At 46.6% G+C, this 12,629-nt stretch overlaps 1 protein-coding gene across 1 annotated transcript; it reads right to left on the bottom strand.

Annotated features, from left to right (window-relative positions):
* Window positions 1-25: 25 nt before the first annotated feature.
* LOC123055652 (uncharacterized) lies at window positions 26-10,104 on the bottom strand. The gene is made up of 4 exons (XM_044479572.1): window positions 10,012-10,104; window positions 6,661-7,100; window positions 5,207-5,310; window positions 26-117 (listed from the first exon to the last, which is right to left on the bottom strand). Exons 1-4 carry the CDS (start codon window positions 10,102-10,104, stop codon window positions 26-28), a joined length of 729 nt encoding a protein of 242 aa, XP_044335507.1.
* Window positions 10,105-12,629: the final 2,525 nt, after the last annotated feature.

The raw sequence follows: 12,629 nt of genomic DNA on the forward strand, positions 1-12,629 counted from the left end.
TCAACACAAGATAGGTAACTGGGGGCTATCTCTCGAGTTGAATTTCAAGAAAGTCATTGAGAGCAAGATAAGAAGGTGCAATAAGAAGCTTCAAGTGGGTAGGCAATTGTTCGTTGCCTGAAACAAAGGGGTAAAGGGGTTCAGAGCAATGGGAATAAATATTACGCCTGATACTAGAATAGATCACTAGGAATGTGGCTCGTGATTTACATACGAAGCCAAGTGCAAGAAATAATTTTGGAAAACAGGGATGTATAGGAGAGTTAGGTTTCGATCCTGTGGAACTATGGGTTATGGGCCCACCATGTGGGTTAACACCAGGAAGGCGCTAATCATTTTGCACGGTCATGATAGCAAGGCAGGTCAGAGGATAGCCTGTCAATTATGTTGGCAACAACATTGGTACCAAGGGCGAGGGATGAAGAGAACCATTTTCCTGCTCGTTGAAACGAGGCGGACCAATAGGCAAAGTTCTCGTCCATCGGTGGTTACCAAAATGTCATCAACAATAGTAACAGGGTCTTACTGAAAAATTATACACCAAGGTGTTTACATAAGTAGGGAACTATTACTGCTTAGATCATATAGATCACAAGAAAGGTTAAACAAAACAATGGAAAGGAAAATGTGGTTATTAGTTTAACCAGACCAATGGCAAGGAAAAGGTGCTTATACAAAAGCATTAGAGTATATGCTTCCCAAGAACAAACAGAGCATGATATACATGACAGGACATCAAGTACTTATCCATTTAGTTAATGGGGCAAGGAGAATCATGATGTTTACCCATACAGCGGTGTTTGGTTAATTGATGAAGAAACATTTAGCATTGCGCCTCCAATGTTCTTAACGATGTTCGGAGTAACACAGTCATACTTTTGGATGGCATTGACATGGTCATCAGGTAAAGGACGGACCTTGGGAACACAAAGGATCCATCGGGAATTACTTGAACACCTCATGCAATTTTATCAGGGAAGACGAGGAGGTGGCCGATGGATTCAACAAAAATCCATCGACATGTCAAAAAGGATATATTTCCATAATTTATATGAACAAATTTGTGTTGGGGGGAAGGGAAAAATGTTGTCAATGATAACCCAAATCATCGAGGGGCAAGGGTGGTATTTCTCATCATGAATTCAAATAATATCCTGGAAGAGCTCAGAATGTTGATGATGATCACGACACATTTGCCGAGAGATTTCATGAAGATGTAATCGATCGGCGATGACATCAAGTCAACAAAATGGTGAAGCGAAAGGTTATTGGAACCACGGGTACGACACAAACTCGAAATCGAACTTGCTGTTCAAGGTGAAATTATATGACGAGGAAGATCCATGTAAGCTTAGCTCATCATCGAAAATTATGCTTCGGGAAGAAGGACCAGGTAGCACAGTTAAAATTTAGCACGATAATAATATAGCCGATCAGGCTAGGGATGACTTGAAGGATTAATAAACTCATAAGTAATGAAAATGACTTAGAGTTATTGAATCGGAGTGCGAGGAATCGATTCACTTATCGGTGTTCTTGAGTGGCTAATAACGCAGAACCCGGGGGAAATCTAAAATCGATGAGAAGCAATACTAGCAGATGAAGACTCATAGGAAGCAACACAGTTCTTTGATATTCTCGAGATACCGAAGGGTAATACTTGAAGGAAGATCAAAATAGAGGTTGTGGAGTTGCATTGATCTGCAGAAGACAAGTGTGTGAACTTGTCCGAGAAATGGAATCAAAGGGGAACAATCATGGTTAGAACCACGGTTGCAAAGTACCAAACATAGATACCAGATGAACTTATAACAAGGGGATTATTATTATCACAAGAAGCTTCCATGATAAGTGCCACATCGGGTCCATGGGCATGAACACAAAGTTCAAGGTCGACTCCCAGTTCATCAATGCATAACCTTTCATTCACTCCTCGTTTTCAAAGAAATTGTAGTGCTGAAGATTTATCTAGTGAAGCACCAGAAGAGTATGACTCGCATAACTTTCGAGTTCACACGAATTAGGAAAAGCATAGGTTCAACCCATCGGGACATTTTTACGAAGCTATACAACACAATAACAGGAGCGACAGGTACACGCTCGAAAGCAAAGGGCTGGCAATACGGAGTAGATGATACAATTCGCCAGAGGCATTTTCTATCATGGGAAAGTCGTCAATGATTTAAAATATGAAGGAGCTGCCAAATAGTAATCCACCAAAAGATCAGGTGGTCCGCAAAGGATCTGATGTGAATATCAGTACTCAACCAGAAGAAGAAGGAATGCAAAGTAATCGGTTTATGGAAACATCTGAATAAGCCGAAGCTTGAATACGAAGGGTTTACGATCCCAAAATCGGGGGATCAGAGGCAGAGGCTCTGATAAAAAAAGATGAGTATGTTGAATAGAATTAGATGGCCAATCAATCAAGGATTGATTTACCGAGAACCAGCTCATATCCAGAATGATGTCTGAGCCGGAAAAGATGAATTCTAGGAATCGACGGATGAAAGGGATTATTCTTATTCATATTGAATCAATAGACTCGGAATGACAATGACAAGGAATGCTAATGAATATTGCGATACATATGGATGTATCCATAAAGCAGGCTGACAAGACCTTCGGGAGCAATAGGCTGCGGACGATCTTCAGGAGATTGAATAGCATTTTGAAGAATTTCGTGAGACATATGATCAACTGGGGATGAACGAATCCCCGATAAGAGTGAGGAATTATTCGTAGGGTTATTCAGGAGGAAAAGAGCTACAAGGCAGTCGGAAAAAGGATTCTCGAAAGTCGGAGAATACTTTCCGGTATCTTGCAATAACAAGAACAACTAGGGATGGAAGTATGAATGGCGAGGGTACGTAGTTATCCATAAGGATTCAACGGTGTTAAGGGATTGCAAAAGAAATGAACACAAGTTCTGGGGAATAGATCGGAGAGTATCTTCGAAGTCTTCTAGTGAAGCAGGTGATCATCTGTAGTGAAGGGGCTCTCCGGGAGGAAGTGGTTACGAGATCCTAGAGTCAGAGTTAGTAAAATCTTTAACCCGAATAGACGAGAGATCAGAGTCCCAGAGTATAGACGAGGAATAAAAAGATCCTAATACCACCCAATGGCAACGTGGGTCCGTAAGACACACAACCAATGTTACTAAAAGTTTTTCAGTGACTAGACTCAACTTCGGCCAAGGAGTTGGAAAGGGGGCTACCTACAGGCAGTCGGCTCTGATACCAACTTGTGACGCCCTTGATTCAATCATACACTAATCATACACACAAATGTGTACGATCAAGATCAAGGACTCATGGGAAGATATCACAACACAACTTTAGACACAAATTAAAATAATACAAGCTTTATATTACAAGCCAGGGGCCTCGAGGGCTCGAATACATAAGCTCGATTACACAAGAGTCAGCGGAAGCAACAATATCTGAGTACAGACATAGGTTAGACAAGTTTGCCTTAAGAAGGCTAGCACAAAAGCAACATTGATCGAAAAGGCAAGGCCTCCTGCCTGGGAGCCTCCTAACTACTCCTGGTCGTCGGCGGTCTCCATGTAGTAGTAGGCATCGGCGGTGGCATCTGGCTCCTGGGCTCCGACATCTGGTCGCATCAACCGGAAAGAAGAAGAAAGGGGGAAAGGGGGAGCAAAGCAACCGTGAGTACTCATCCAAAGTACTCGCAAGCAAGGATCTACACTACATATGCATCGGTATCAATGAAATGGGCTGTATCTGTGGCTGGACTACAGAATGCTAGAAGAGAACGGGAAAGCCTAGCCTATCGAAGACTAGCATCTTCAAGCAGCTCCAAGCATCTTGCAGCATCAGAAGAGATAAGAGTAGCATAAAGTAAAGTAGTAGAAGTGTTATCAACCTCGGCCAGAGATCCTTTCTTGACTCCCTGCGAGAAAGCAATCCCAGAGCCATACTATCCAGTTCTCATCATAATCCAATTCTCATCACAAGTATCCAGTTCTAGTTGTATCGATCGGGATACAACTCCAAGTGTCCGTTACCGTAGGACAGGCTATCGATAGATGTTTTCTTCCCTGCAGGGGTGCACCAACTTACCCACCACGCTCGATTAACTCCGGCCGGACACACTTTCCTGGGTCATGCCCGACCTCGGCCAAACAATACGCCGCAACCCGACCTAGGCTTAATAGAGAGGTCAGCACGCCGGACTAAACCTATGCCCCCAGGGGTCATGGGCCATCTCCCCGGGAACTCCTGCATGTTGCGAACGCGGCCGGTGAGCAGACCAAGCTACCTCCTTAAAAAGGCGGGTGCTTACCAGTCCAACCCGGCGCGCGCCGCTCAGTCGCTGACGTCTATTAAGCTTCGGCTGATGCATACGGCGCAGAACGCCCATACTATGCCCACGTGATGGTTAGTGCTATCAGGCCAGAGGCCCCTCGGATCAAATATCCAATTTGTAGTGGATTAGGAACGCGCGGTAACAAGCAGAGACTCACGAAAGATGTGACCCCGTCGCCCCGTCTCGAGGACTTGCGGCAAGGGCTAGGAATGCCCGGCCACGCCTCGTAATTATCTCGCGGGCACCCACCAGGTCAACCCGTCTCCACATCACTCGCGGGTACCCCTCAGGGTCGACCCGCCTTTCCAAGTAACAGTGGTAAAGTCCAAGTATTCTTTTGTCCAAATATCAAGGGGAAAACCCGAGGAATCACCCCCGGTGAATTCCACTCGATGTAATCATCAAGGTGAACGTAAGAGGAATCATCCCCGAGGTTCACACTTGAGGGGTTGCACGACAGAGTCGTATCGGAAGTGGTTAAGGCGGAATCACCCTCGATGACCACGACCGAACATCTACACTACAGGGTTAACATCAGAAGTGCTATAGAGGTCTCACCCTCGGCACTCGATAGTAACCCAACAGTGTCGAGCAACTAAGGGGAAAGTGATGTGCGGTGCCGGGGCCTGGTCTTCGATCCCGTTGATCGGGTCTTCGAACATAAAGCGGGGCAACTGGGACAAGGTGGGGGTCACTGATGGATCACTAACCAACCTATACTAAGCAGTTTAGGATAAGCAGGTAAGGTACAATGAGTAGGTTACAAAAGCAGGCTATGCATTAGAATAGGAGCAAACAATAACAATAGCAAAATCTAATGCAAACATGAGAGAATGGAATGGGCGATATCGAGATGATCAAAGGGGGGGCTTGCCTGGAAGCTCTGCTGAAAGGGGAGAAGGATCGTCGTCGACGTAGTTGATCACAATGGCATCATCAGCGGTCTCGGGGTCTACCGGAGAGAAGAGGGGGAAGAAACTATAAATATAAAGCAAACAAAGCATCAGAAAGCATAACATGGCAATACGCGGTGCTAGGGGTGAACTAACGTGGTACTACACGTTGCTGACGGAGGGGATAAACATCCGAGGATGAATTCCCGGCGTTAGGCGGATTCCGGAGGGAGGAAAAGAGGGGGGAAATTCCATGTTCAACATGCCAGGGGCATGTGACAGATGAACGAACCGCGTATTCGGATTCGTTGGATTTTTCTGAGCAACTTTCATGTAGTAAACATTTTCATCGAAGTTATGAATTATTTTCTAATAATTTTCAAAGTTTTATTGATTTTGAAATTTTCTTTATCTAGTTAATTCAAACATTAAATATGTCAGATTACTTTTTATACCCACTAGCGGTTAGCCTAAGTGTATGACAGTGGGGTCCAGTCAGCAGGCCAGTCAAACAGTTGACCAGTCAAACTTTGACTGGTCAACAGGGTCAATGGACCCACATGTCATAGACTAAAATTTTAACAGATTTGCTTGTTTAGTTTAATTTAGAAGTGATACATTGACATAGACTATTTACCTAATCAGATAAATAAAGCAATCCTAATTAGAGGGGAGGCCACATGTCTTAGGGTAGCAATTGATTTAAGTAATAGTACTGATTAGCTTAACTAGCAACAAAATTAGCCGTAACTAATTCTTGGGCCGGCCACCCACACAGACAGAACACACACGCCACACACACCACACAGCACACACTCAGCCATGGCCATGGCCATGGCCGATAGCAGCAGCAGGCAGCACTAAGCGCATTAGCAATTGGCAACGGGCAGGAGTTATCAGCAGCAGTACGCAGCGCTAGCAGCTGCAACAGAAGCGGCGCAGTACCACACAGAGATAGTAGAGACAGTAGCGACAGTAGTCAACAGCAGCGACATGTAGTAGCAGAAAGCAGTCACCTAAGAGCACAACAGGCACAACAACAAGCAGCGCCGAGCGCGGCGTCGCGTGCATGGACATCGTCGGCTAGCAACGGCGGACACAACCAGGATGCGGCCAGACGGCAGCGGCGCGCGGGGAGCAGTGGTAGCAGCAGGCAGTAGCACAAGCAGAGCAAGCAGCGGCAGGGGAAGGCAACAGCATGCGATAGCAGAAGCAAGGCAGGCAACGGCGAGCGGGGGCGATGCAACTGGGCGAGGCCAGAGGCGGGCGCGGCCCCGGGGCAGGCAGAGCGCAGCAGGTGATGTGACCAGCGTGCGGGAGCGGAGCTCCGGGCGCGGGTATGGCAGGCTTCGGCCACGGCGGGTGCGAACTCACGAGGTGACACTACGGCGACGGATCGACGGGGTAAACGAGGGGAATCAGTCGAGGAGCTCACCACAGAGGCACACAGAGGCCGGTGGGAGGCTTAGGAGTTGCAGGCTTCGTCGGAATCGACGACGACGCCGGCGATCGAAGAGGAAGAAGACAACGGCGATCTCGCGATGCAGAGCTGAGGAGCTCCAACGCGCGGCACCAACCGATGGAGAGGGCGACGGTGGACCTCGTAGACGTGTCAACGAGGTGCGGGGACGGCGGTGGTCGCGGCGGGGTGAAGTGGTCGGCGACGAGCGCGTCGTGGAGGTGGAGGGAAAGGGGATCTGGGGAGAGCCCAGAGGGGAGTGGGGCGACAGAGGAGCGAGGTGAGTGGAGGCGGGGATCGAGGAGGCGGGAAGGCGCGGGGGCCTTATCCGTCGTTGTCGGCGGCGAGGTGGTGCGGCTGGGCGCACTCGGCCTTGCCTCGGTCGGCTGTACAAGGAAGGCGACCGGGGAGGCAGGCTGGCTCGGGTGAGGTTAGGTGGGCCGGCTGGGCCGGCCCAGGTAGGTTAGGTCTAGGGGGCAAGGGCCTCCTTTCCTTAAAAAAAACTTCTCTGCTTTCTTTTATTTCAAAAAGCAAAACAGTTATATAATTTATAAAACTTACACCTAAAATATCAGTATAACTCAGGCTACTGCCACATTAAGTTTAACATTATAATAAACTAGTTTAGCATTTTCTTAACTCAAAAGCATTTAATTTAATTATTTTTAGCCACTGTTATATACACAAAAGGGCATTTAAAATACTTTACAAAAGTGTTGGGTCACCACCATAATTAGTTATGGAATATTTGCCACACTTTGAACATTTTACTTTGCATGTTTGGGAAATTTGAATTTTGGGCTTTAATTTGAATTTGAGTTTGAACTAAGATTCGGATCAAGCGAGGATTAGCAACAGTAATGTGATGACATGGCATCTTTAGCGGGGGATTACTGTAGCTTAATTATCCGGGCGTCATAGTATGGAAGATATTGGGAACTCTTGGTCGTTATGTTGACAATGAAAGCATACCTCTCAAAATTCTTTTCATCTCTGTTTTAGCTTCGAGCTCTGGCACCTCTGCAAATCCCTGCTTCCCTCTGCGAAGGGCCTATCTTTTACTTTTATGCAAGAGTCAGTAGTATTCCTTCTCATTCCAACCTACTCTTTAGTTGGCAAGCATCATGTGATGGAAAGATCTAAACATATATGGCCATTCAAATATATTTGAGCATGAATTATTACTGTTGACATTACCCTTGAGGTAAAAGGTTGGGAGGCGAAACATTAAGCCCCTATCTTTCTCTGTGTTCGATGAATACTATTTGTTCTAAAAATATGCTTTGAGTGGTAGCAATCATGGAAGACTAAATGATAGTTGAGTATGTGAAGTTTGTTGAATCAAAGCTCTGAAATAGACTCTTCCTGAAAATAAGATGAACTGCAATTGTTTGATGACTGAGAACATAGTTTGTTAGTTTTCAAGAAAGTTTATGATCTATACTTTAACATGTGAATAGTTTGTTACTTGATCATGAAAAGTTCTGTGAGTTGAGATACTGTTATGACATATAATGATGCTAGAAAAGGTGATTGAAATTATCATTGATCAAACTTATGCACCTGCTAGCATTCACACTTCCATAAATTCTTTCTTTTATCATTTACCTACTCGAGGACGAGCAAGAATTAAGCTTGGGGATGCTGATACGTCTCCAACGTATCTATAATTTATGAAGTATTCATGCTATTATATTATCCATCTTGGATGTTTAATGGGCTTCACTATGCACTTTTATATTATTTTTGGGACTAACCTATTAACCCAGAGCCCAGTGCCAGTTTCTGTTTTTCCCTTGTTTTAGTGTTTCGCCATAAAAGGAATATCAAACGGAGTCCAAACGGAATGAAACCTTCGGGAGAGTTATTTTTGGAACGGAAGCAATCCAGGAGACTAGGAGTGCACGTCAGGAATCAACGAGGAGAGCGCGAGGCAGGGGGCGCGCCCACCCCCCTGGGCGCTCCCACCCCCTGGGCGCGCCCTCCACCCTCGTGGGCCCCTCGTGTCTCCCCTGACCGACTTCTTTCGCCTATATATATCAATATACCCTAAAACCATCGGGGAACAGAATAGATCGGGAGTTCCGCCACCGCAAGCCTCTGTAGCCACCAAAAACCAATTGGGACCCTGTTCCGGCACCCTGCCGGAGGGGGTAACCCTCACCGGTGGCCATCTTCATCATCCCGGCACTCTCCATGACGAGGAGGGAGTAGTTCACCCTCGGGGCTGAGGGTATGTACCAGTAGCTATGTGTTCGATCTCTCTCTCTCTCTCTCTCTCTCGTGTTCTTGATTGGCACGATCTTGATGTATCGCGAGCTTTGCTATTATAGTTGGATCTTATGATGTTTCTCCCCCTCTACTCTCTTGTAATGGACTGAGTTTTCGCTTTGAAGTTATCTTATCGGATTGAGTCTTTAAGGATTTGAGAACACTTGATGTATGTCTTGCCGTGCTTATCTGTGGTGACAATGGGATATCACGTGATCCACTTGATGTATGTTTTGGTGATCAACTTGCGGGTTCCACCCATGAACCTATGCATAGGGGTTGGCACACGTTTTCGTCTTGACTCTCCGGTAGAAACTTTGGGGCACTCTTTGAAGTTCTTTGTGTTGGTTGAATAGATGAATCTGAGATTGTGTGATGCATATCATATAATCATGCCCACGGATACTTGAGGTGACATTGGAGTATCTAGGTGACATTAGGGTTTTGGTTGATATGTGTCTTAAGGTGTTATTCTAGTACGAACTCTTGAATAGATCGATCCGAAAGAATAAGTTTGAGGTGGTTTCGTATCCTACCATAATCTCTTCGTTTGTTCTCCGCTGTTAGTGGCTTTCGAGTGACTCTTTGTTGCATGTTGAGGGATAGTTATGTGATCCAATTATGTTATTATTGTTGAGAGAACTTGCACTAGTGAAAGTATGAACCCTAGGCCTTGTTTCCTAGCATTGCAATACCGTTTACGCTCACTTTTACCACTTGTTACCTTGCTGTTTTTATATTTTCAGATTACAAAAACCTATATCTATCATCCATATTGCACTTGTATCACCATGTCTTCGCCGAACTAGTGCACCTATACAATTTGCCATTGTATTGGGTGTGTTGGGGACACAAGAGACTCTTTGTTATTTGGTTGCAGGGTTGTTTGAGGGAGACCATCTTCAACCTACGCCTCCCACGGATTGATAAACCTTAGGTCATCCACTTGAGGGAAATTTGCTACTGTCCTACAAACCTCTGCACTTGGAGGCCCAACAACGTCTACAAGAAGAAGGTTGTGTAGTAGACATCACTCACCACCGCCTCGTCCTCCACCTTCGCCCCATCCTCCACCTCCAGCAATTCTTTTCTCGGATCGCCGCCCCAAGAGAAGCTCACGAGGGGAAATTTCCTGCTCTGGAAGGCCATTGTTTTGCCCATGATCAAGGGCGCGCAGATGGAGCATCATCTCGATGCGACGAGTCCGGCACCGCCGACCACCCTCACCATCACCAAGGGCGGCAAGGAAGAACAAGTTGTCAACTTCGCACGCTCCCCCTGATACGCACAGTAGCAACAACTCCAAGGCTACTTGATGGGCTCCCTCTCCGGCGACATCCTTGCGCAGGTCGCCATGCTCCAGACGCCGGCACAAGTATGGAGCGCCATCCACGCCATGTTCGCTGCCCAAAGTCAAGCTCAAGCAATCAATACCCGCATCGAGCTGACCAACCTGCAAAAAGGTAGTATGACAATGGCTGAATATCTTGGAAAGATCATAAGCCTCACTGATGAGGTTGCCTGCACCGCTGCCGCGCTTTCTGATCCGGAGATGGTGTGCAAGATCCTGGCTGGGCTGGACATGGAGTACAATCCGGTCGTCTCGGCTCTTGCTGCTCGAGTTGAACCCATCACCGTCCAGGAGCTTTACAGCCAGCTTCTTAGCTTCGACGCTCGCCTTAGCCTTCTCCACGGCACCAACATCCGGCAGTCTTCTGCCAATTCTGTCTCCCGTGGCCGCAGTCGTGGGCGCGGTCACCAGGGGCAGCGCGGCGGCGGGCGTGGGCGCGACACCAACCAGCAAGGCGATGGCGGCTACAGCAACTACAACAACTCCAGCGGCGGCGGCAGCTACAACAACAAAACAGGGGGAGGCGGCTTCAACAACAACAACAGCCGCCGCCCCTCGTCCTCTCGTCCGCGCCCTCGCTGCCAACTCTGCAAGAAGGCGGGCCACGAAGTCATGGATTGCTGGCACCGCTTTGATGAAGATTTCGTCCCCGATGCTCGTCACGTTGTTGTGGCCATGCGTGAGCAAGGAGGAGACGGAGTTTGGTATGTCGACTCCGGGGCAACGCACCACGTCACAAGCGAACTAGAGCAACTTGCTCTCCGTGAAAAGTACCTCGGCAACGACCAAATTCACACCGCAAGCGGTGGAGGTATGGATATTACACACATTGGTCAAGCTTTTATTAATTCACCCACTCTCAAACGTGATCTAGTCTTAAAAGACGTCCTTCATGTTCCTCAAGCCGACAAAAACCTTGCATCCATGTCTCGTTTAGCCACTGATAATAATGTCTTCTTTGAAACTCACCCTCGTTACTTTTTTATAAAGGATCGGGCAACGAGGGAACTCCTCCATCACGGTAGATGCATTGGAGGTCTCTACCCCATCACATCCGGAGCACTTAGCCGCAAGCGTCGTCAAGTCTACTCCGTCATCAAGCCCTCCTTGGCAAGGTGGCATCAAAGATTAGGACATCCGTCACTGATCATAGTCAAGCAAGTAGTTAATAAAGGCAATCTCTTATTGTCAGATAGCCAAGTTAGTGAGTCAATGTGCTAAGAGTCATCAACTCCCTTATCCTAAGTCAACTAGTGTGTCTCATGCTCCTTTAGAGCTTATTTTCAGTGATGTATGGGGTCATGCAAGAGATTCTTTTGTTAGAAAGAAATATTATGTCAGTTTCATTGATGACTACAACAAGTTTACTTGGATTTATTTGCTTAAGTACAAATCTGAAGTTTTCTCTATTTTCCAAGAATTCCAAAAACTTGTTGAAAGACATCTTGATAAAAAAATCCTAACAGTCCAAAGTGACTGGGGGGGATAGTATGAGAAACTCAATTCTTTCTTTCGTAGCATGGGCATTGAGCATCATGTCTCTTATCCTCATGCTCACCAACAAAACGGCTCCGCTGAGCGGAAACATCGCCACATTGTTGAAGTTGGTCTCTCCCTTCTTGCTCATGCCTCTATGCCTCTAAAGTATTGGGATGAAGCATTCATCACTGCCACCTATCTTATTAATTGTCTCCCTAGTAAGGTCATTGGAAACACTACTCCATTGGAGCGGTTATATCAAAAAAAAACTGACTACAACTCTCTTCAAATTTTCGGGTGCGCTTGCTATCCCAATTTTCGTCCATATAATCGTCATAAACTCGAGCTTCGCTCCACTCAATGTGTTTTTCTTGGCTATAGTAATCTCCACAAAGGGTACAAGTGCTTAGAAATTGCCACTGGCCGGATTTATATTTCCAGAGATGTTGTTTTTGATGAAACATTTTTCCCGTTTGCCAAACTTCATCCAAACGCGGGGGCTCTCCTTCGTGCTGAAATAGCAGTCCTTCCTGATTACGAGGGTGAATTACATAAAACTGATCATGTGAAAAATTCCATACAAAATTGTGGTTCTAATGATATATGTGCAGATTTGGGTCATCATTTTATGTGTACAGATGTGGACAAAGCAGGCACACGATCTGAGGCTGATTTGCCTGGCAGCGGTGCGTGATTCGGTGCAGATTCCCGCGTCAGTCTTGCTGTCCCGATCCGCGCCAGATCCGAGGCAACCATGTGTGCAACCAATCGCGTGCGGGAGGAACCGTCCAGCCCGGTCGCGGAGGTAGCTGACAGCCCACCAGAGGTGGATCCCACCAGCCCA

The sequence above is a fragment of the Triticum aestivum genome, chromosome 2D (genome assembly GCF_018294505.1).
Source record: "Triticum aestivum cultivar Chinese Spring chromosome 2D, IWGSC CS RefSeq v2.1, whole genome shotgun sequence".
Taxonomy (NCBI): Eukaryota; Viridiplantae; Streptophyta; class Magnoliopsida; order Poales; family Poaceae; genus Triticum; species Triticum aestivum.

Bases quoted from the DNA above. Each gene is read 5' to 3' on its own strand.
- LOC123055652 (XM_044479572.1), bottom strand. From the start codon at position 10,104: ATGGCCTTCCAGAGCAGGAAATTTCCCCTCGTGAGCTTCTCTTGGGGC. The intron at 5,311-6,660 runs GTGAGCTCCTCG...TTATATTTATAG, and splicing joins GGCCTCTGTGTGCCTCTGTG to TTTCTTCCCCCTCTTCTCTC. The intron at 118-5,206 runs GCAAGCCCCCCC...CCTTTGTTTCAG, and splicing joins CCTTTCAGCAGAGCTTCCAG to GCAACGAACAATTGCCTACC.